This window comes from Mycena indigotica, assembly GCF_014461135.1.
Source record: "Mycena indigotica strain 171206Taipei chromosome Unknown Mind.scaff0011, whole genome shotgun sequence".
NCBI classification, from domain to species: domain Eukaryota; kingdom Fungi; phylum Basidiomycota; class Agaricomycetes; order Agaricales; family Mycenaceae; genus Mycena; species Mycena indigotica.
Window position 1 is genome coordinate 2,631,159 of NW_023503010.1, and position 23,428 is coordinate 2,654,586.

The window sequence follows — 23,428 nt, forward strand, 5'->3', positions numbered from 1 at the left end:
CTTCAGACGCCGCGAGGTGCCCCCTTCCGACCAACTTCTTTGAAACGATGCGAATCTACCAGCCGCAGTCGCATGTCCTGCACAAGATCCACGAAACACCAAGAAACCTTCAACTTGGAGAGCGGCAAGTTCTTGGCTTATGGGAGCAATGCGATCCTCATTTTTGGACAGTTATGAAAATGTGGATTGGACTGCGGGATGGGCCTTGTCCGATGAGACGGGCAGTCTCTATGACTGCCATTATCTTCACATAGCGCCCGGCAGGGAGGTCAAGGAATCAACCCGACCTGAACTTCCCCCAACTTCGCCAGCCAAGGTTGACCAGAGTAGCCTGTAATTACTTATGGACCAAAAGAAATAATTGTCGTGAAATAAATGGACAGCGCATCAAGTTGATGCCTCCATCTTTTCGCATGCCTCGACTCCCCAACGTTGTCGACACACATATTTTGACGACGCCGCTGAGGAGGAATTCAACCACCTACAAGTTCATTATTCTCTGGATGGACAGGCGTGCTGAGCCAGCAGACAAATCCATCGCCTAAAAAAAAGGCTCGCCTTAATCAAGAGGTCATTGAAACTCAACCTGAACTCGCTGACTGGATGCCATTCCCAGATGCGCAACTGGAGGACGTAAGAGAGCTGGTGGATACTGTGTCGTCGTTGGAGATTCAACTGGAAGAAGAATCGACATTGAAGAGAAAACGTTATGCATCGGTCGGTTGATACTACGACTTTATACAGAAGCTCATTCCCTTAGGACGATCCTATGGCAATGTGGCAACCACTGACGGCTCTCTTTCTGGAGGAAATGCTACGAAGAGACGGTCTCGGAAACCCTAACGCATGCCAAGAATGTGTGAATTGTCAAGCCAATCATATGGAGGAGACGGGGCTCCGTTTTTTTCGCTGCAAGCAATGTGGGGACGGACTCCATTGTGAGACCTGTGTGGAAGCCGCTCATCAGAAATTGCCGCTCCATGAATTGCAGGTATTTATTTCTTCACCGATTTTGTTACTTGTTTACCTAGCTTGTTTAGGAATGGACGGGTCACTTCTGGACGAAGGCCTCCTTGTTTTATGCCGGACCCATCCAGCATGGAGCTCGTGGTTTGGCGGGCTGTTATCAACTTGGTCATGACGGTGCCCCATGCCCATTCCCCAGTAACCGTCGACCGTTGGTGGTCATCGATGTCAATGGCATTTTTACTTTGGACGTGCAGTACTGTGGCTGCGTGAATCCGTTCGGATTCGACCCCGTCAGACAATTGCTTGAAATGCGTGGTATCCGGCCACGACAACAAACCCTGCGACCTGTGCAACCTTCAACGTTTTGGAGACATTTTCGCTTTCCTGCGCTCCATCGCAAACATCAATGTCCAAGACTATGTGCGCACGTTGGAGAAGTTGACGGATTCAACCGGACTGGAAAAGGTCCCAGATCGTCGCGTTGCTTTCGGTCGAATGGCTCGACAATACAGCTATCTTAAAATGATGAAGCGTGGAGGTCGCGGGCATGAAGCCAATGGAATTGTAACTACGCCGCCAGGGGCGTTGGCTGTGCGTTGCTGGGCATGCCCAGATGCTTCTCGTAACTTGCCTTCCGGATGGGACAAGGTTCCGGAGTCGAAGGCGTGAGTAGCTATTTAATCAAACTATTCTTGACCAACAAATGTGCAGATACTTGTATAAGCTCATGTTGGCATTCGATGCCAATTTCCGCCTGAAGAACAAGCTTCGTGCTGGAGAACGCATGGATCCGGCGTTGACCGATGGCTTGGGATACCCGTCACGATCTGGACCATATAAAGAACATATCAAAACGCTCGTTGACGAAAAAGATGTCAGTGCGCTCTAGTCGAATCTATTCCATGTTATGTCGATACTTCAGGTCCAGGCTTGTGCTGCGTTTGCTGCTCTTTTGCAGAAGGAGACCAAATTGACCACTGGCCTGAGAGTTTCTGGCGTAGTTGGTTGTGTCTGTGCACGGCACGGCCTCGTCACGTCGTCGAGGGATGGGAGACCTTCAACGTGGAGAACGGCAAGTTGCTTGATGCCAGGAACAACTTGGATACTAACTCTTTGTGCCAGCTATGGAAACGTGGATTGGACCGTGCTATCAACTCTGTCAGACGAGGAAGTTCTGTGGGTCTTGCTTGCATACGACATCGTATGTCACTGGCAAGTATACTTTCCTGAGCGCGTCGCACGAATGAAGACAACGGGCGTGGATATCGAAGAGATATTCACCAGGTGGACCGTATTCGCCTGCAATACGGACTGCCGGTCTGGCATGCTGAAGCTCATGACCCCAAATGTCGAATTCAGTTTGCGCTTAGGTACTTGTTGGGTGTTGGAAAGACGGATGGGGAAAGCACCGAGCGTTTGTGGAGCCTACTCAATCCCGCAAGTTGGTCGACAAAGGAAATGGGAGAAGGCGCCCGTCATGATGTCCTGGAGGACAAGATCGACCTGATTAATTTTGAGAAAAACAGGAGCATGGGTCAGTTAAGGTTTCTTTGAGAGTTTAAGCTCACTATTTGCAAGGGCGGACACTTGCAAGACGTTTGATTGTCGCTGTAGCAGAGCGTCAAAGGCAGGGCATTGAATTCCAGGAGCTGGACGACAGCGTTCCTAAAAAAAAAACGACGTGAATGGGCCAAGATGATGGATGCCTGGTATAAGGATAACACCCAGACGAATCCATTTGAAGTCCAGGGTGGGAAGCTCGGTATGCATGACGTTGAATACCTGTTGTAGCATTGATGACCTGTCTCGACAGCCGGGCCTAGTGAACGCGAAATAAGTGAAGAGTTGAAACGAGCTGAGGTGGAAGATGCACGAGCCGGAATCAAACCTTTGCTGGAAGGTAAAATGACCATAACAGCGTTCATCAGAGCGGGTATGCAGCTTCAGGCCATCCAGTATGTCAAAGTCTTCATTCCACACACTCTATTCACTATCCCCAGGCGTCGTATACGGACTGCTCTGAAGGCAAAAAAGTCAGCAGATCAAGCGAGCCAGATACAAGAATTACGTCTATCTCTGATCAAACAAATGCGCACCTTGAAAAACTTCAACTAACTTACATGCCTGGGGTTCAGGGTCTTCGACGCAGCGGTATAAATTGGACGCGGAGGACGCGCAACCGGAAAACGCAAAGCTTTATCTTCCGTCACAGTTAACCGCGGAAGAGTGTCGACAAGTCAGCATGGCGGACTTGATTGAGACCAGCGAAATTGCGTCGGGGACAGTGTGCAGATGCACTGGCTGCCTTACGAGGGAGGCTTCATTGAAGCAACACATGATTTGGTTTTCGCGGGGAAAACATGGTGGGGCAACGTGCAAGAACGCGCTCCGTCACTCTAATGGCTCGGATGGAAGAAGGTGTAACGAAGGCCGCTGCCAAATATACTGAAGGCTACGAGGCTCTCGTTCACCTCAAAGGCAAACGTTACGCTCCCGAAGTTTCAAAAAATTGGACAAGGCCCATTTGAACACTCGTATCGAAATCGAGAGTGACGAAGATGCAGCAAGAAGCTTACGAACAGCAGACGGATCGCGACCTACGAGAGAGGAGACTGCTGCAAAAAAGAAGAAAACCAAGACGGCGCCAATTTCCTGGATTTGGGCAGCAGGCGGGCAGGCCGACGGGGTTGAACTTCATGACTGTGAGTAACTATGGCTTGTTGACCATTTGCTTTCGGTTGAACGTGGTATCATAGCTATGCGTGTCGAGTGGGCAAAAGCACGTGCACGGAAGGAACGCTGGAACGAGGAGGTTGAATTGTTGCGAGAGGAGATGAAGCGGGTCATGCGATCATTGAAGTGGGAGGCTTCAGAATGGCAAAAACGAGCCGACGAAGTTCGTTCAGACGTTGATGGAACGACGGCGGCTGGAATCCGAGCTTATGCGCTGCGTAACGTGTACCTGCATACTGAATTTATAGTGCGCTTTCGAGAGGAGTGGGACAAAACAATGGGAGCTGCTGTCCGTCATTGGGCAGCAGAGGAGGAGCGGGAAATATTAGAGGGAACATTTATGGCAGAGGGAATGTAGAGAACAATGTTAAAATTGTATGATTCGGACCAAATCAGTCGTAATGATGATATCAAAGCTGCAGGATAAAGCGGAGTTCGGAGATCAGCGGCAAGGAAGCACGGAAACGGGTGGGGTTTGAGTGTTGTCAGAGACCTGGCAACACACAGGGATGATGGAATCGGATTTTCTGGCAGTTCCCGGGGATGATTGAAACAGGCTACAGCCACGGGTGCGTGTCTGAAGGTTGGCCTCACGCCACCCACTTCCAGACGACCGCGACGACCACCTACGACTACCCGCCTCGTCAAACTGCGGCTAATATGTACGCGTCTGAGACACAAGCTACTACCGGCTCCCACAAGCATCATTCAAATACGAGCGGCATTCTCGATCGCATGGGCACATCTGGAGCACAGCGTCCTACCACCCACTTCCATACGACCACCTATGCCCACACCAGTTATCCAACGACTACCAATGTTTTTCGACGGCATGGAAATAACTGAAGCACGGCCTTCGACCACCCATCCAACGATTCAGCCCGAGCGCCCAGTTAAACATTCGACGTCTTTGCCGATTCAAGCTAGGGCTGTTTCCAATCCCGCGATCTTAGCTGTCCCTTCTCCGATCTTATCTCCCGCAACGATTCCGGCATCACAAGCGCGGGCGATTGGTATTCATACGCGAGGGGATATCGCAAGCACATCGTTCTTCCGTTCTACCACACGACCTGTTCGTGTTTCTATCTCTGGCACAGAGCCTTGCTGATTTTCCTCGAACTTAGATCCCAGTTATCATGGTACCTAGCCGAAGAGCTCCGCTTGTCCCTGCGCCATCTCGGGTGGGATTTATTGTCATGCAAAGTTTATCTACTTACATCGAACTCAGTTATGCGTGGAATTGCGACTGGATCCATACAATGCGGCTCGATCTTATCGCAACCCGCAGCTTTCTGCCTCCGTTCTCACTCAGAAATCCAGTGCAAACTCCTCAAGCGGAGACTCGTCTTCGTCCTTGTCCAGTTTTATCTCGCTTCAACGCCACCACCATGGAACCCAAGCCACGGGGTCCTCGCAAACCTCTGGCAGCGGCTCCTCTCCAACAGGTGGATTCGGCGCTCAACACCGCCGACAACCAGCGAAATACCCGATTGTTGGGTTATGTGGGGTCTGTATACTTGGGCCACTCGATGGCGGTACAAGAGTTCTATCCAGACGCCTCCAACCTTGCACAATTCGAACAGTTTCTGCGTGCTGCGCAGAACTGGCTAAATGCACGACCCTCGGACTTTCCAACCGTCTCGGATGGTGCGCCAACACTGATCTGAGGATTTTCGCACATTCTAACTATCAGTTTAGCCGTATATGATGTATTTTTCAGCAGCATGCAAGACTACGTATGATCTTACTACCTCTGAGTGAGTACTCGTGCTGAAGCATTCTCAGATATCTCGTTCCGTCACCCAAATTTGGACGGGATATAGGACATACATGCAGTCGCACCTTGCCCCAAGACTAATTGCCGAGGCCGACGTGCACGAGCTTCTCCGAGGTTACCAAGCTTTTGCACAATACGGTCTGTTATGCTTGCACAGGCTCTAGTTGTCTTCTCACTTAATTATAGTCCAATGGTCATGTGGCAGATGACAACGAGGAGGAGGAGGAGAATTTCGAGGATGTCGAGGAGGAGGATGGCGAGGGGGAGATGACAGACGCAGTCCACTCTGGCGGGACAATTCATGTTAACCCCCAGGGTCAAGTCCTCGAGGGCGAGCCGCCTAGTGGCCTCATAAACGAGGAGGCCAAGGAGCACCGGAAGAAATTCGTACTCCGTCATCGACCTGAACACGGCGGTTTCACTGGACGTCATCTTATCTTTGCCATCAAGACGCTGCTCAAATACCGACTCCTTAGCCCAGTGTGCCCGGAAGCATTCGAAGAAGTTATACCGCTTCCGGTGATTGCGCTCAGTGCAGTCATGGTCAGTGTTTTCTCCTTGACGCTTATCTCTGTTTCACCTCTCATTCAGCTGATCCACGTTCTCCATACCATTGTCAACCCAGCGGTGCGATTTGAGACTTCACGCTACAAAATGATTTACTATGTGATCCTCGAGCTTCTGGAGGAGACTTGGAATCATCCAGTTCATGGGCTAGCTCTACGCCGCCTCAGCGCCAAATTGGTCAAAGCCCTCGGGAAAAGTCTGTACTTCCTATCACCATTCCAGAAGCTGACACCAAGTTGCAGGAAAACAACAATAGAAACTGTCGTCGACGTCTGCCAAAGTGCAGGCGCCTGATTTTTCCCTCAACTGACGTATGTTATTCACAATTTGTAGTCTTTGCCCATAGATACTGCACAAATAGACCCAATCCATTTTCCTGACTGCGAATATTGTCTGCATTACATGAGAGAGCGAATATGATCGCATCATCATGATCCTTGAGCTGTGTTACTCTCAAGTTCTTACCACCACCACGAGTTTCATCCAGAGCCAGGGCTTCTCAGCGCTACTATCGAGATGATAGAATGCTCTGCAGACTCCGAGGAGCGCAATCAATTCAAGGACGACATCGTCCGAGGACTAGCTCATATCGAAAGGTGCGTTACGCGTTGCACTCCCCGTTTCACTGGAATACTTTCCAAGCTGCTACAGATTCTATCGCGTGTTGTCCTTCTACCTGGAGGAGCAACCAACATTACTGACCGACCTTCTTACTGTTCTTATTCCTCGTAACTCCGACAAGCAAGATCATTCGCCTCTAATTCGAAACTACTTTATCGGGGCAAGTTTCTTGAACTTCTCCAGTCCTTTACCACCAACTCCCACAGCTCAAGACTGAGGATGTCAACCACGCCTACAACGAAGAGGAAGACTACAAGACCTTGCGGGATTCCACCAACAACTTCAGTCCGGTTGTCGTTAACATCGCGACTTCCAACTCTCGTGGCGAAAGAGTCCTCGTAGGCTCGGCCAAGGTCTCGCAGACGACCAGGGTCTATGTCCGCACTAGTCAAGGTTCACAAGAGCAGGGAATGGGAATGGACCCGTACCATTTCTGGCCTGCTGCTCACGCTGTCTGGGATGGGGCGGATACCCACTTGCATGCGGTCTACGGCTTCTCGATCGTCGAAATCGTCAAGGACAACCCCAAAGAGAAGACGATCTACTTTGGTGGTCTCAAGGGCCAGGCCATTTGTCGGCGCTATGCGCACATGACATACGACACGATGGACAAGGACGGAACCATCAAGACTCTCCCGCTTTTCTTGGACATCAACGTCAGCACTCCCAAGTACACCTTCAGCCATCTGCAAGGTCTGCTTTTCGCGACCCAACTCGCTCAAATCGCGCTTGTCGTTACCGAGAAGGCTGCTTTCGAGGACATGCGCATGAAGGGCTTTGTCCAGAAGGACTACGCGTTTGCGGGCCACAGTCTTGGCGAGTATTCTGCTTTGGCTTCGATTGTCGATGTCCTCCACATCTCCGCCCTCGTCGATGCCGTTTTTTCGGCGGTATTGCCATGAAGCGCTGTAGAGCGTGACACGCACAACTGCTCTAACTACGCAATGTGTGCTGTCAACGCAAGTCGCATTTCCAAAACCTTCACTGATGCGGCCTTGCGCGAGGTTGTCGATACATGATTTGACTTTGCCGGGTACCCTTCTCCAGATCGTCAACTTCAATGTCGAGGTATGCTTTGTTTTCTTTGCTGTTCTTGTTCTAATCATTTGTAGGGTCAACAATATGTCTGCGCTGGAGAGCTTGTTGCTCTGCAGACGATGACCAACGTTCTCAACTACTTGAAGATCCAGAAGATCGACATTGCCAAGGCATTCAATCCATTGTTTTCGCCGATTAAAACTCATTTGTTGGTTCAGCTCACAGAACAGTTCACCGTTGAGAAGGTCAAGGAGATGTTGGGCGACATCGTCGAGGAATGCTTCGGTCGTGCACAAGACCAGCAAAAGGCTCAGGGCCACATCAAACTTGAGCGTGGCTTCACTACAATCCCGCTCCTCGGTATTGATATGCCGTTACACTCACGCTACCTCTGGGTCGGAGTCCTACTCTTCCGAGCTTGTATGAGCTCGATCGTTCTCTTTCTTTATCTTGCTCACATTTTTACAGACCTGTTCAAGATGATTTGTTACGGCTTGATCCTGACATGCTCATTGGCAAATACATTCGCAATCTCATCGCCATTCCCTTTGCTGTCACCAAGGAGTGCGCGCAAATCATCTACGACCAGACCTCCTCCCGCGTCTCGACAAAGTTCTCAAGAAATGGGGCCAAGAGAACTGGGCCAGCGCTGAGAAACACCAAAAGCTCGCTTGCATTATCCTGTTTGAGCTTTTTGCGTATCAATTTGCGTCCTCCGTCTGTGGGATTCAGACTCAAGATCGCTGGTCGAGGACGAGGCTAGGGCAGCTGCTGAGTCTGAAACTCCCGGCCGCTGCTGTTACTTCAGTTGCTGCTACTGCTGGTGCGCCTCGGGCGGTCGCTCTTGCGGCTCCTTCTGGGCCAGTCGCAACTATCGACAATTTCCCTGTCAAAGTCATTCATGTTTTTACTGCAATCGTCGCGCAAAAGTTGAAGAAGAAAATCAACGAGATCTCTCTCTCCAAGTCCATCAAGGACCTCGTCGGTTCCAAGTCCACTCTTCAGAATGAGATTTTCAGTGATCTCCAACTCAAGTTTACCTCCGCTCCCGAGAAGGGCGAGGAACCTCTGCTTGAAGATTTGGCAAGCGCTTTCTTATGGCCACAGTGGTACGTTGAAGGTCTGCTTTTCGCCACCCAGTTCACTCAAATTGCGTTCGCAGCTCAGCACATCGAGCTGTATATGCGCTACCTCAACCGGAACTCCCGGGCCGGGCGAAACTGCTCTCGTCAACGAGAAGGCCAACGGTCTTGCGCTACAGACCAAGCCCGACAACGTCGCCAAGGAGCACGGAGACGTCTATATCGAGGGTATTCAACTCATGTTTGACCCCATCAAGGTTCGCCGATTCGACTTGAATTGGGCTCGTCAAGATGCCCTTCTCATGTTCTATGACATTATCTTCGGTCGTTTGACGACTGTCGACTGTGATATTACTGCTCGTTGCATCGCGTTGATGAACCGTGCCGATGCTGAAGTTTTGGCCTATATGCAGTACAACATCGGCCAAATGGACCCAACAAAGGGCGAGACGTACGCATTGGCCAAGAAACCCGGTCAGCAACTGATTGACAATGTCCGGGAGGTCATCGGAGAAGACCCGTTTTACATGGTTTGTTGTTCAAACGGGTTAATCTTTTTGTCTGACGTTTATCAACAACTTTAGTACGATTGCCTTGACCAAGCGCCACTGCTCGAGCCCCGTCGACTTGCCGTGTATCTATCCAAGGTACGAAGGGTAACTGATTCCTCTTCTCTTTTCTCACTTTCTCAGCAGAAAGACTCGCGATGGGACCCGTTTATCGCTCTGTCCAAGAACGGCAGACTCTTCAAGAATGCAATGACCACAGCAGCGGTCTTTGGATCGACCAAGATTGCCGAGCAACCAATGTCGACATTGCAATGCTTCACGCAGCCTGAAAAAGAAGTGAACGGTCGAAGAAGGAAGTGCAGAAGGAGCAAGAGGATTATGACCACAAAGCGGCTAATTGGTGGGCTTGTTACTCTTCCCAGACGAATGGGATAATGCCTCAAATGACCGGGTTTTACTGAAGGACTGTATACTCTCTAGCGTAATTATCATCACCATGATACTTTTATTTTCGCAGTATTGCTTGGGATGTCTACTCTGGGTTTGAGAACGATAGGAACCCAATTACTCAGGCTTCTCACGTTCCAACCTGCTCCTCCTTCCCCACTACCATCTAGGCTGCAAGGCATCTGCACAGTTGCACTCGCTGAATGTCACGCTTATGTAACATGACTTGCTTGACACTGAACACGTTCGCCGCTGCCTCGGACAGCAACAACGACGACAACGCAGACAACGAAGACGACGAAGCTGCAAATCAGAAGTCCGAACGCCCCTCGATGAAGTGCATGTGTAGCGATACCGGTAAAGCCTCTTCAATCACCTACTCTGAATCCAGCTCACATCTGAAAATAGACAACCTCTTGCCACACAAACTCAACACTCTGGTGTCCGACAGAAATGGCGGCTACCACCACGGAGACGCATCCTGGGCCTTTTATATCCGGGAGGCGCTCCAAAATACGCGTTATGCAAGCCTGACTTTACCTTGTGGCCGAGGAAGCAGCCCCAGTGAAAGCAGACAATATGCATGCCTTCTCACTACGGAGCCTGCTCGCTTTCATTCTGAAGCATGGGTGGGAGCTGGATGGCGACAATGTGAGACTGGAGTCTTCCCAAGTACGTGTCTTTAGTTTCACACTTGAACAACTTGAATTTATATCAATCGTCGCAGCGTGCATCCTCTGCTCAACATGCGCATCCGTCAATCCATACGCCTACGCGCTCGGAATAGCAAATTAGAATCTGCTGTAGTAGGTGGTCAAGCAGCGACGGTTGATGCTGGGCTGGTATCAAGGCCATCTTTTCCAGAAGGTTGGACTGGTGCAATAGGTGCTTTTTCCATTGTTTCCGTCGAGGTGCGAGACTTATTAAGATACACCCTCAGATTCTCATGCATCATCAAGATTTCGCTGGCGTCGAACGTGTGGCACCGCCCATAGCTTCATCCCGAGGTCCGCACTTTTATTTCATTTTCGCTTGTATCCTACTGACACCTGGACAGAATACGCGAAGTCGAACAAATTTTCTGGGAGAGTAACTGCCACAACTCAGAGAAGGTCAAGAATTCTCCTGAAGAGGCAAAACTCTCCAATCAGCTCCCTCTCATCACCATCTGCAATCGATTTGACGTTGAGCATGACTGTGTTCTGCATTGTGGTGCAATGAGGCCCTTGTCAACAGCCTAATTACACCGTCGACGAGCTTGCGAACGAACGAGCAGCAAAACCATTCATTCTTCCTTGCCTCGAGGCCCGTGTTCAAGCTGGTAGCCGGGACACTGCCGTTTTCAATGCCATCGCACAAATCGATATCTACAGCGACCACAATGCTGGAGTATTCCTCAAGCGCAACAATGTGTATGTCGCATTTGACAATCACTGATTTACTGGGCGGCTGACACACACGCAGCTCTACGATTCCACGGTGGTTGGCAGGTTCTGCGAGAAACGCGACCCGTTCTTCGCCTTGATTGTCCACGTCAAAGGCTTCTGTGGACGAGGGGTACATTGGGGCGATTTACACACGAGAATCCAAGGCTGAAGCAAACGAGAGACTTCATAAAGCGGTGTCAGTCTAATTTGTGGGCTCAAATTCTCTCCGATGATAATAGTCATTGTCCTCAGCTCATTCACCGGTCAGATTTCTCCCAAGTCATTATCTGCGGTGGTTGACGACTCACTAAGATTGTTGTGTGGTTCGCGACCCCGACAATGCATCGAACATCTTTCGCGGAGTCGGGTGGATGTCTCATTGCGCAATTTAATTGGCTTCATCAGGTTGAAGAGCGTTTTGTGGTGCCAACGGTGGTGGACAGAAGCATTCTCTTCTTCAATCGGAAGACCCTCTTCCCTTCATCGTCCTTCTTGAAGAAATCTCCCATTGCCACCAAGCGGCTCCTTGCCTCAGAAGACACCGCTTACTTTCTTGCCATCTCGCAACGTCTGGGTCAAAAGCCTGCCCCCTTTTCCTGTTCTCGATGCCATTTTCGAAGTCTGGTTCAAGAAGGTCAGTTTGACTTTACCCATTTTTCCTAATATGACTGATCTTTTTCTTTCGTAGGATCGAGGTCGTCTCCAAGACCAGCATGTTTGCATCCCTCGAGGTCTCATAGCCGTTAAACACTCGAATACCAAGGGCACAATATCCATGCTGAACTCATTCAACGTCTTCTTACCTTCAAGTACAACGGCGACGAAAAAGTCGCCACTATCGACTACCTCGCTGCCCATCCCATTCCTCCTCCCGTTGTCACTTGCATTAAACGCACCCAAGAGAAGAACGAGGTCACTTTCGAGTTCGTCGACCGCTTGCCTGTTACCTCGGTTTGGCTCAGAACCTTGGGCGGTCAAGAGCTGAGCTGGTTGCGTGCTTTGACCACTTCAACGACCATCGTTCAAGGCACTTCTTACATCGACAACCCCATCAAGCGACTTCTTGGCGCCACGAACAGGCCAGAAGATGGTTGTCGGCTATGAGAATGGCGCCCCCGTTTGGTCTCCCTCTATGGTAGTGCTCGTTCTTACGGCGAGCATAAGGAGTTGTTTGAGGCCGTTGAAATCAAGTACTCCCCGACAACGAAACTCATCGACATTACCATTTTCGAAGACCGTCGCGATGTCTCCGTTCCGCTCTCTCTCCATTCGAGTACAAGCCGTTTGCAGGGCTTCGCGCCCATTCACGAAATCGCGACTGATCGCAACACGCGCATCAAGTAGTTCTACTGGAAGTTGTGGTATGGAGACGATGCTGTCCTTCCTCAAATCGACATCCACGAGACTTCCCATGGACCCGAGGTCACCATCAAGAGTGCTGCTGTTGAGCAGTTCTGTGCCATTGTGGGCGACCAGTGCGAGTCTTTCTCAACCATTCGCAACGAGGAGGTTACCGCGCCAATGGATTTCGCGATTGTGACTGGATGGCAGGTTTGTTTGCTCATTTTTAGTTTCATTTTTCAGAGTTACTAACGCATTTCAAAGGCTATCATGAAGTCAATTTCCCCGCCTTCATCGACGGCGACTTGCTCCGTCTGGTCCATTTGTCTAACGGCTTCCGCATGCTCGACGGCGAGAAACCCTTCGCATTAGAGATGTTGATGAACCGTGCCGATGCTGAAGTTTTGGCCTATATGCAGTACAACATCGGCCAAATGGACCCAACAAAGGGCGAGACGTACGCATTGGCCAAGAAACCCGGTCAGCAACTGATTGACAATGTCCGGGAGGTCATCGGAGAAGACCCGTTTTACATGGTTTGTTGTTCAAACGGGTTAATCTTTTTGTCTGACGTTTATCAACAACTTTAGTACGATTGCCTTGACCAAGCGCCACTGCTCGAGCCCCGTCGACTTGCCGTGTATCTATCCAAGGTACGAAGGGTAACTGATTCCTCTTCTCTTTTCTCACTTTCTCAGCAGAAAGACTCGCGATGGGACCCGTTTATCGCTCTGTCCAAGAACGGCAGACTCTTCAAGAATGCAATGACCACAGCAGCGGTCTTTGGATCGACCAAGATTGCCGAGCAACCAATGTCGACATTGCAATGCTTCACGCAGCCTGAAAAAGAAGTGAACGGTCGAAGAAGGAAGTGCAGAAGGAGCAAGAGGATTATGACCACAAAGCGGCTAATTGGTGGGCTTGTTACTCTTCCCAGACGAATGGGATAATGCCTCAAATGACCGGGTTTTACTGAAGGACTGTATACTCTCTAGCGTAATTATCATCATGATACTTTTATTTTTGCACCGACCCCTCGACATTTGTTTCTCTTCTATAAAAGCTTCCGGCATAACTTAAACGATGTCCTATCTCACCTATCATCTTCTGTTTCGCTGTGCTTCCCTGGCATTTTGAATCTGCGTTACTTACACCAAATCCCCGTCTGCTGACTAATCACTTCTTCTTCTTCCTTTTGAACGGTCAACTGTGACCACAGGCAGGCCATCGCCTGTTGGGCTGGGTCCTCTACATCTACAATACCTCCACCCTCCTTACTTTTTAATGCCCAAGAGCAAGATTCAATGCCCATTATGCGGCAAAATTTTGAAGAACCGCGAAGATGCCCAAACTGTTCACGATCGAACCTGCTCTCGATTCAAGCGGCTCCACCAGGAGTCCGTTCAGTACATCCAACAACACTTGGCAAACCAATCTCAGCTGCCTGCGGAAACCCCAGTAATTATTCTGTTTTTTTATGCTGCCACGCAGTCCTGACACCAATAGATGGAGATCGACCATCCTCCGCCACCAGCGCTACCACCACCACCCTCCCCTCCAGTCACTCGACCGAGTGGGCTTCCCAACCGGCGCACTCGAGTACCTTCTAAATTCAACGACGCAGCACCACCACGACCTCCACGGCTTCGACGACGCGACGTTCAGAATCAAATATCCCAGCCTCCCCTCGCATCTCCGCCAAGTGCGCCATCTCCCGCGCCATTTGACGCTGCCCCTTCGCCTCCACCACCTCCAAAAGATTGGGTACAAACTCTCCCCAACGCGTTTGGTCTCTACAAGATTTATCCTCGTCGCCCAACTCACGATCCTGACGAGTCTGTGGGCCTCTCTGACCTGTATCGGGTGCCCAAACCTGGTGATCCGGCTCTCAAAACCCTTCCGCTTCCACCGGAGCCATGGTACTACCCCTTTCCCAACGAGTCGGTCGCGCATATGATCAAATACCATGTCGAAGAAGAGCATCCGCAGTCTATTGCTGGATTCGATCGGTTAGTTACGAACTTCCTGCATCCAAACGAGGAGGCACAGTCAGACGGAATATCTTTGCATGAATTGCCAACGCCATTTTCTACCCAAAAGTTCTTAGACCAGCTCGACAAGAACGGTATCACACCACTTGGTATCACAGATAAGTGGAAGAATGCTTCTGTTACAATCAGACTCCCTTGTGTGGGTGTCAATCAATCCGAAACTGCGGCGCCTTGTTTTACTGTCAACGACATCCTCCACCGTCCTCTGCTTGACCCCATCAAAGAGGTTTTGCAAGGGCCTCTTTTCCAACGGTTCCACACCACTCCATTCTCTCTGCGAGCTATTCCTGAATCCGACTTGCTGTCACCCGTTGTGGCCGATGACGCGCCAACCCTGAACGAGTATGGGCTACCTCCTCTCCTCCCTGACCACGAAGAAATCTTCAGTGAGATTTATACTTCCCCGCAATGCTCGAAGCCTATCACGCCATTCCCCAACCCCCGGCTCCTCAAACTCCCGATGATGCTGTGGAGAGTATCGTCGTTGCACTAATGATGTGGTCTGATGCCACCCATCTGGCGCAATTCGGTACTGCGTCCCTGTGGCCAGGCTATACTTTCTTTGGAAATCACCCCAAAGAATTTCGTGGCAAACCGACATCCAATGCTGGGTTCCATCAAGTTTATTTTGCATCGGTGAGGCAGCTGATCCTCGTATGAACGTCTCTGAATTATATCAGCTTCCAGATTCTGTCCGTGACTCATATCGTCAGCAATATGGTTGTGATATGCCCGACGAGGTATATACTCACCTGAAGCGCGAACTTATCCACGCGATTTGGGAGCTATTACTGTCCGACGAATTTATGGACGCTTACGATAACGGCATTAAAATCAAGTGTTGGGATGGGCTTGTTCGCTTGGTATTTCCGCGTTTCCTCATATATGGCGCAGACTATCCAGAAAAGTGGGTTCGGTCTATCTAAGTAGTTTTTACTGATCTGTCACAGAGTTCTCCTTGCAACGATTGAAGCTTCGGCGGTTGCCCTTGTCCCCGGTGTTTTATACAGAAGGGGCAGATCATGGAGACGGGCACCGTCAATGACATGAAGCGTCGGAGTAACATTCGAGTGGATGATCATCCACGACGGTCAACCATCGAGTCCGCCCGGGCGGCCATCTTTGGCAACGGAAATGCAGTTGCTGGTTCCGCCATCGACAAAATGCTCAAGGCACAATCTTGGGCGCCTACCCGAGCGAGTATTTACCACACGCATATCATTCGCTTTGCTCATTTGCCTAGAATGCTTTCTCAAAACTGGATACGATCAAGACGCCGTTCAATTTGTTCACAATGTTCGTACCCGACCTCTTGCATGAAGTCGAATTGGGGGTCGCCAAAGCCATTGTCATCCATATTATTCGAATGTTACACGCCTTCAAGAACATCGATGAATTTGACCAACGGTAAAAAATTTCAATCCAATCAGGGCGTGGAAGAACTAGTGGTGCTGACGGAGATGCTAGATTCCGGCAGGTTCCACCTTCGGGCGTAGTACCATCCGTTCTTTCTGCAAGAACGTGTCCGAGTTGAAATACGCTGCCGCCAGAAACTACGAAGACATCATACAGGTCGGCCATGCTTCCTACTTGACAACTGACTGGTACTGACTCATGAGCATTCTATAGTGTATTCTCCCGGTTCTCGAAGGATTATTTCCTAAACATCAAGCACTGATCGACAAACTTGCTTTCGAATTAGCAATCTGGCACGGATATGCCAAGCTCCGGATGCATACTACGTCTACTATCCAACTCTTTCGCCTGGCGACCAAAGATCTTTGCACTACCATTCGTCGTTTTGCTCGTGAAACTGTGAATGTCAAAACCTACGAGCTTCCCAGAGAAACAAGGCGACGAATGAACCGACCATCCAAGGCCTCTCCACCAAACTTATCCGTTCCAGCCCCGGACAATCTACCGATACCTTCTGCCTCATCGCAGTCTGCTACCCAGGCTGTGGCAACACCTCCGACCTCGAAGAAGAAGAAGACGCCCGCTCAGAAGCTGGAAAAGCCATTCAACTTAATCACATACAAGCTTCACTCAATCCCCGATTACCCCGATGCTATTGTGCGGTTTGGAACGACTGATTCTACTTCCACCCAAAATGTAAGAAGCATTTACTGGGACTTGGCGTGAGCTTATCTGAAATTTTTAGGGAGAAGTTGCACACCGTCTCGTGAAGTATCTCTACCAACGAACCAACAAACGAGAACATGTAAGGCAGATTGCGAAGCATGAACAACGTCGACGATTAATGAGGGCCATGTGGGAACGAAGGAGGCGGTACAAGGAAGCAGAGAAAGGACATGTCAATCCATCCTCGGCCTCGAATATTTCCACTTACGCCAACTCCACGATTTTCGCACAAGCCAATCAAAAACCGACGTGAACGCTTGCGCACTGTGCTCTGTCCCAAAGCTACGTATAGTCATTATACATACATGCCTCCCGAACAACATCATTACATCTCGGATTCCACCCGAACATCGATTCGTCTCTCAGACCTTGTCGACACGGACTTGCACTCAGACACTGACACGGATGGTGGAGATGGTCCAATGGTGATCTATTTCTCGATCCTACCGTTCATTAACTGATGCTGTGTACAGGCTATTGACCGACCCGATCCTGTAATCCCTGACCCTGCACTACATGTAAGGTCTTTATCTCGGTTTTCTTCCTTCACTCATTTGTGCTAGAATTTCACACGCAAGTTAAAGTCTCACCTACGACAAAGGCTCCTAGGTTCGGAGTACGATGGTGACGACACATGTTTCACTGATGAAGAGCTCATAAATGTGGTACTCGAGAAGGACACCCTCTATAGTCACGCCACTCTGCGAGTAAACTTCACCACTTACGATCTCCGAAGAGACCAAGACGTCATCAACCCCGGTCCCGGAAATTCTGTATCGTTCGGGTCAAGACCCACAGAACCGCCATGAACTCTGGTATGGCGAAGTCCTTGGGATTTTCCATACCCGTGTGCTTCTGGCCGACCAGCCGAACAAAGCTCGACGTATGGAGTTCCTTTGGATGCGGTGGCTGCAGCGCGATGTGACCTACCGATGTGGTCTGAAGGCTAAGCGCCTGCCTCGCGTACATTATATGCCTCATGACGTCCCGGATACATTTGGCTTCTTGGACCCCAGCGATATTATTCGCGGCTGCCATCTTATCCCAGCATTCGCTCACGGCCGCACTACACAATATCTTCCTAAATCTATGGCTCGACAGGCATCTGAACAAGACCAAGACTGGAAATATTTTTACGTCAATATGTAAGTAAGTTTTGTCAAGTAGTACACTTGTGTTTGACCAAGTTCATTCTAGGGTCGTCGATCGAGATATGATGATGCGGTATCACGACCGCGTCATTGGTCACCGCAAAACTCGAGCTCCAATAAGCAATCCCACAACAGAACAGGAGCAGATAACTGAAGAAGTTGTCGATGATGTGGTGGCTGATATGGTCGATGATGTGGTGGCTGATATGGCGGAGGAGGTCAATGTGGCGGCTGTTGTGGCGGAAGAAGATGAAGGAGAAGAAGGAGAGCCAGATGACTGGGTTGCAGAGGGTGCCGATTTTGATACAGATAGCGAGCATGAAGAAGATGAGGGTGGCGAAGACGAAGATTCACTCAGCCATGCTACCATTGTAAGCAGATTAGGTTATGATTCAGAATAATTGCAATGTGGGTTTTATCGCGCCACGCACAAGAAATCGTTGGGTTTAATGATGAAGAATTGCCATTTCACTTTGTCAATGCCGCCTCCCACTTATCAGTGATACTTAGTGAGAAAAGGTCATCGGTCAGGTATAATACTATTGCGAGGGAGTAATAAGGATTTTCTATACGGGCAAAGGTTTTGGCTCCCTCATAAACCGCTTGTGGTCTGGTGGTAAACTAAACTGGACCTTGCCCGGTCTTGCCAGGGGCTTGTAGCGGGTTTGCTGGCATTTGTTGGCATCAAAACCTGATACATCAAACCGACACTTTTTGTGATGCACCCATCGATTCCTCCAGTTTCTTTCTCAGCCGCTCGTTTGGGATCCGATTCGTCCCGCTCTCCATGCTCCACACAGTGTCGTCTGTGGCACGGTAGACTGCAAGGTACACCATTGCGCTCTTGCGGTCTGTGGTGACAAAGGCAAGGTTACGCAGGTCCTGGCACACACCCCAGAGTCTCAGCGATTGAGCCTCGTTACGGACGTCATAGTTTCCCTCGAAAAGTTCGTAGCCGTAGAAGTAGCCAGAATGGGAATGGGGTTTCGGGGGTGGTGAAAGGGGTTCCGTTTCTTGGTCGGAGCTTTCTATGTTTCCAATCAGGCTTATCTGGAATTGGATAGACTCACAGGTGAGGAAAGTCCTTGAATTCCGAAAACCATGACATGGCAGCACACAAACAAGTTGTAGTTCCCGTGACCGTCACGGTACCGGGAGGAGTCTATTGACGATCTCTCAGGCTAAGTATGTGTACAGTACAAGGTACATACTACCTTTTACATCATGATATATGCATGATATTTGACTGATGAGGCAGTACTACCATAGTACAAACAAACAAACTCTACTTGAGGTTAAGATTCGCTGATTGCGGTTTATGTTGATACAGGTCTATCATCATGACTGGTCGCCTCCAAGCGCTCCGGAAACCTAACATTCTTCAGTGAGAGGGGGCTGTGATTGGCCAACATTGAACACGCACGCTCGACAGCATTCTTCGAAAGATGATTGAGTGGGAAAAAAGAAACCAAGGAACGACCACATACTGGGTACCACAAAAAGCTCCCGTCGTCCAGATGCCACTGTGGACCCTCTGTGACGCCCATTCCTTTCTCCAGCTTCTCTCTGAGTGCCTTATTTGGGATGCGGTCCGTTCCGCTTTCGAAGCCGACGACGGCCTTTGCTTCAGTGCTGTAGGCCGCAAGAAGAACGAAGACCGTATTCCGCTCTGTAATGAGCCGGGCCAGACGACGCATGCCAGTCGCACAACTGATCTGATAGACCCGCTTCAGGTGAGTCTCGTTCTTTTTCGGTCGTAGTCATCCATAATTTTGTACCCGTAAAAGTACCCAGCATCAGAGTGTGGCGGAGGTGGTGGCAGAAGGGATTCCGTGTCTTCTTCAGAGCTTCAAAGGGTTAAGACTCGTCAACCTATTGACAATATCTTGTACCCACAGGGCAGGGAACTCTTTCACGAAATCTTCGAACTGTAACATGGCGGTTTATGTAGAAAGTACATCAACTCTGATGAGTCTGATCATGAGTGATTGACAGGCTCGGACCGTCGACCGCAGTTGAGCCAATAAGTATCCTGGATATCCATGTATCATCATTATTATTACACACATATTGTATTACTTAGTTTGCAGGGTCGTGTTAGATGTAGACAAGTCCGTGAAATTGTATGTAGTCACCTCAAGTATGGTTATGCGATCACAGTAGAACGTGTCAAGGTCCTCCCCCCATCGCTCCATGAATACGGCGTGCCACGTGACTCGATGTTTTGCGTTCCTTGAGTCATGTGCTTTGTTGAGGTCTGCGCATGCATGGTGACACGGACGGTGCTGCAGCGCTGGGCGGTGATGCGCCGGTGACGTGCGCTCGCGCGACGATATCGATGTGGTCTGCTATGTGGTCCAAGTTGGGCACATAGTGTACGTTAGGATCCCGCGGAAAAAAGGCTGAGACAACAAATCGTCCAGATGTAAGGTGGCCGAAAGCATTCGCCATTGTGGAATTCAAAACACGGGAGGCACTGAATGAATTTTCTAATGACTATGCAAGCAGAGCCATTTTTGTATGGCTCCAACATTTGATTATACCTGCATATAGGTGAGCAGCTGCAGTAGCCCATATACCACGTACGATTTACAGCATCCTATGCCGATTGACCTTGCCTCAGTTCCGAGTCGGTGTCAGGTCTGAAAACGGACGACGCACGGGGTACCAGAAATAACTTCCATCGTCGGGAAACCAATGTGGGCCTTCAGTAACACCCAACGATTCCTCCAGCTTTTTTCTCAGCCGCGCGTTTGGGATCCGATTGTTCCCGCCCTCCATGCTCCACACAGTGCTGTCCGTGGTGCGGTAGACCGCGAGATAAACCATCGCGGTGTCGCGGTCCGTGACGACATGGGCAAGGTTGCGCAAGCCCTGATGCACCGCAAAGAGTCTCATGCATTGCTCGTCGTTATTGACGTCGTAGTTGCCTTTGAATACTATGTAGCCATAGAAGTAGCCTAATGGTGATGCCTTCGGCGAATGGGCCTCCAAGGGGGGTGGAAGGGGTTCCGTGTCTTGTTCAGAGCTTCGAAGCAATTTACAATCAAGCTTGCCGTTCTGGGATTTGGGGTCGGAGTGGCAAGGACGCACAGGGCAGGGAAATCTTTGAGGTTTGAAAAAAAAGACATGGTGATGGTACACAATCAAGCTGGGAAAGTCACGGGGCCGGGGAACAAACACTCTACCGATTATCTCAAATCGCCCTTGACCACCATCGTCCTGTGGACTAACTTACTAAAAGTTACAAAGCTGGTCTAGCGAGGACATGATTGTCAGCATTGGCAGAACAGTAAGATATCAATAGTCCACCACATCGTAACCAGTACGAGCTCATACTATTGTTTTTATTTATCCCCGCTCCATACTGCTTTCAAAATGTACATATTTCAGTTTGGGTTAAGACAGTCAATACACGACCGATGGACACAGCGCAATTCAAACAGCTCACATCAGCTCCACCGTCTGGAACAGTCGCTCGACAATGTTAGCCCCTGGCGCGACATCGTCACCGGCGCCAAGCCACAAAAAATGCATAACAGCATAACAGCCCCACGGCAACGAAATGCCAATGATAATGTGCTCGTTGTGCAGCCCGTTGTTCACGACACCATCCCACCTTACTCGGAACTCCTGGTGCTCGTGGTAGCCCGGCTGCTTTTCCGGGGCACCGACGACTATCACCCCTCGAGGATTATCGACCTGTGTGAGTGTAAACGACAGGCAAGGGGTCCGCTCGGGAGGGTCGGCACGCCAAACGGGGACAATTTCTGCTTTGCGGCGACCGATTTCGTTCATGACTACCTTGCGAGTTGCGAATTCATAGTCTTCGCTTCCTGGCTGAAGGGCTGGAGCACGACCCTCTGATCACACAATGAATAAGTCTAGCAAACTGGCGAAAGAAAGCCAACCTGCTCGGAGTTCCTTCAGGGTTTTGCATTCAGCACGATGGGCACTCTTCCAATGGGCCTTTTGACAATCTTGCGAACAGTATGACACAGTAAAACAGCCACTGCAACTTGAAAAGTTATTGTTTGTATCAATATTGCGACACTGGTGCTGTTGTCAACAATAGTGCATACTCTCGAAAGAACAAACACACCGTGGAGCAACGCATATTCACGTCCATATCTGGAGAAATTGTACTCCGCTCTTTAATGAATCCTTTGAGCTGCTGATACAACTCATGAAATGTCTTGCTGTCCTTGAGCTTTTCCTCGAGATTGAGCTCCTCAATGCGTCGCAGAGAAGCCAGCAGTGGACGGAGGACGGATGGGTAGATCGTATACAGCGAGAGAAACTTGAGCAAGCCCTCGACCGATGGCTTTGCATCGCGATCTTCTGGCAAATCATCCATCCACTCTTGAGCACGCAGAAGAGCCGGAAGCAATCCAACTTGAATTGAATGGATGGTCCAAGCATAACCGGAGATTGACGGTAGCGTCCCATGCAGAAAGGTCAAGGCTGAAACAATCGCTTGTGCAATTCCTGTCGCAATGCCGTCGTCATACGTTGTCGAAGTAAGAGCAACGAGAATCCGAACGACTGTGCGGACACCAAATGCCGCGACTAGACTAGTTCGATATTGGGGGTAGATCACCATGTTGGAAAGCATTCGAAGATGATAGTCGAGGAGGAACAATAATGGAGGGCTCCATGGAGCAGGTTGGTCAAGGTAGACGCTAAGGTGATTAAGAGCGACACGAGCAGACTCGCGGGAGTCTTGTGAGTTATCGAACATGAGGCACCCAAAAAACAAGTCACTTGGTCGGCCAGGAACGTATGTTGTGATATCAAGAAGAGGCTCCGCCGCAGAAAGCAAGCGGTCATTCTTCGATGCATCTTTGAATTCGTCTCCATCCTCGAAAAACCAGCAAGAACCAAGCAGGCGGTAAACGGGGAGACCACCTTGGTCAGCGAGAAGAAGGTCGCAAATTGGAGGAAGCTTGATGAAACTGCGCAGGGAGGATATGACCATGACGAAGGCGTTATATCTGCCCGTCTCTGTGCCACCATATTCGAACTTGTACATAGGGTGGACAATCCAATCTTGGAACGTATATTCTAGCCACTTCCAGATGCCGGGCCAAGCTTCTACCAGTCGTGCAACGAACGGAGAGTCAACAGAGGGACGGAGAATGTAAGAGATTTTGGCGAGCATTTCGAGGGCGAATTTGGCGTGAAGTTGGCCCATAACCTGAGTCATTCAGCTCGAAGTCAAGTCACACTCAACAGCAACGCACATGGGTACAACAGCCCTTTTCTCTCAGAGGCACATCGGTTGCTTGGAGGTATTCGAGGCAGAAGGTGACGGTCGCATCGATGTCTTGAGGTGAAAGTTGTTGTGGGTCCAATGCATCTTTTCGCTGTGCAATCTTAGCGAGGGAGGCGTTTGTCAGACGCGAGTTCGGATCCTGATCAATCCTCGTCAGCAATAGATAGCGTTCGAAAAGTGGGGACTTGCCGCACAAGAACAGTCTTGGTCGTGGTTATGTCTCGCAGTCTGGTCATTTTAGCTCACTGGGTGTGTCTATGAAGGGTAGCACGCACAGAGCTCATGGTGGGAGAGGACA

At 49.9% G+C, this 23,428-nt stretch overlaps 8 protein-coding genes across 8 annotated transcripts; 6 read left to right on the forward strand and 2 right to left on the reverse strand.

Annotated features, from left to right (window-relative positions):
- Positions 1-1,491: 1,491 nt before the first annotated feature.
- On the forward strand, positions 1,492-1,858 carry MIND_01190400 (CxC2 domain-containing protein; the record flags this gene model as incomplete). Its single annotated transcript, XM_037368415.1, has 2 exons — positions 1,492-1,634; positions 1,681-1,858. 2 exons carry the CDS (start codon positions 1,492-1,494, stop codon positions 1,856-1,858), a joined length of 321 nt encoding a protein of 106 aa, XP_037215341.1.
- An 806-nt stretch (positions 1,859-2,664) lies between these two features.
- MIND_01190500 (CxC2 domain-containing protein) lies at positions 2,665-4,060 on the forward strand (the record flags this gene model as incomplete). Its single annotated transcript, XM_037368416.1, has 5 exons — positions 2,665-2,731; positions 2,783-2,924; positions 2,970-3,002; positions 3,469-3,671; positions 3,726-4,060. The coding sequence occupies 5 exons, from the start codon at positions 2,665-2,667 to the stop codon at positions 4,058-4,060; spliced, it is 780 nt and encodes a 259-aa protein (XP_037215342.1).
- A 429-nt stretch (positions 4,061-4,489) lies between these two features.
- On the forward strand, positions 4,490-6,302 carry MIND_01190600 (uncharacterized protein; the record flags this gene model as incomplete). The annotated part of the gene is made up of 7 exons (XM_037368417.1): positions 4,490-4,774; positions 4,827-5,349; positions 5,401-5,438; positions 5,488-5,617; positions 5,685-6,022; positions 6,071-6,242; positions 6,289-6,302. 7 exons carry the CDS (start codon positions 4,490-4,492, stop codon positions 6,300-6,302), a joined length of 1,500 nt encoding a protein of 499 aa, XP_037215343.1.
- A 1,352-nt stretch (positions 6,303-7,654) lies between these two features.
- Positions 7,655-9,731, forward strand: MIND_01190700 (Fatty acid synthase; the record flags this gene model as incomplete). Its single annotated transcript, XM_037368418.1, has 7 exons — positions 7,655-7,735; positions 7,780-7,875; positions 7,924-8,125; positions 8,295-8,814; positions 8,873-9,317; positions 9,372-9,434; positions 9,480-9,731. The coding sequence occupies 7 exons, from the start codon at positions 7,655-7,657 to the stop codon at positions 9,729-9,731; spliced, it is 1,659 nt and encodes a 552-aa protein (XP_037215344.1).
- A 1,778-nt stretch (positions 9,732-11,509) lies between these two features.
- MIND_01190800 (Fatty acid synthase subunit alpha) lies at positions 11,510-13,461 on the forward strand (the record flags this gene model as incomplete). Its single annotated transcript, XM_037368419.1, has 7 exons — positions 11,510-11,804; positions 11,859-11,885; positions 11,934-12,121; positions 12,515-12,725; positions 12,776-13,047; positions 13,102-13,164; positions 13,210-13,461. 7 exons carry the CDS (start codon positions 11,510-11,512, stop codon positions 13,459-13,461), a joined length of 1,308 nt encoding a protein of 435 aa, XP_037215345.1.
- A 334-nt stretch (positions 13,462-13,795) lies between these two features.
- MIND_01190900 (uncharacterized protein) lies at positions 13,796-18,256 on the forward strand (the record flags this gene model as incomplete). The annotated part of the gene is made up of 15 exons (XM_037368420.1): positions 13,796-13,969; positions 14,018-14,948; positions 14,981-15,198; positions 15,243-15,473; positions 15,573-15,758; positions 15,806-15,969; positions 16,030-16,039; positions 16,081-16,134; positions 16,192-16,674; positions 16,724-16,953; positions 16,997-17,129; positions 17,178-17,222; positions 17,268-17,394; positions 17,441-17,849; positions 17,902-18,256. The coding sequence occupies 15 exons, from the start codon at positions 13,796-13,798 to the stop codon at positions 18,254-18,256; spliced, it is 3,750 nt and encodes a 1,249-aa protein (XP_037215346.1).
- A 2,095-nt stretch (positions 18,257-20,351) lies between these two features.
- MIND_01191000 (uncharacterized protein) lies at positions 20,352-20,995 on the reverse strand (the record flags this gene model as incomplete). Its single annotated transcript, XM_037368421.1, has 4 exons — positions 20,949-20,995; positions 20,517-20,883; positions 20,442-20,454; positions 20,352-20,398 (listed from the first exon to the last, which is right to left on the reverse strand). Exons 1-4 carry the CDS (start codon positions 20,984-20,986, stop codon positions 20,352-20,354), a joined length of 465 nt encoding a protein of 154 aa, XP_037215347.1. The 5' UTR covers positions 20,987-20,995.
- Positions 20,996-21,302: 307 nt separating this feature from the next.
- Positions 21,303-23,414, reverse strand: MIND_01191100 (MYND-type domain-containing protein; the record flags this gene model as incomplete). Its single annotated transcript, XM_037368422.1, has 6 exons — positions 21,303-21,718; positions 21,767-21,908; positions 21,958-23,052; positions 23,099-23,269; positions 23,320-23,358; positions 23,406-23,414. The coding sequence occupies 6 exons, from the start codon at positions 23,412-23,414 to the stop codon at positions 21,303-21,305; spliced, it is 1,872 nt and encodes a 623-aa protein (XP_037215348.1).
- Positions 23,415-23,428: the final 14 nt, after the last annotated feature.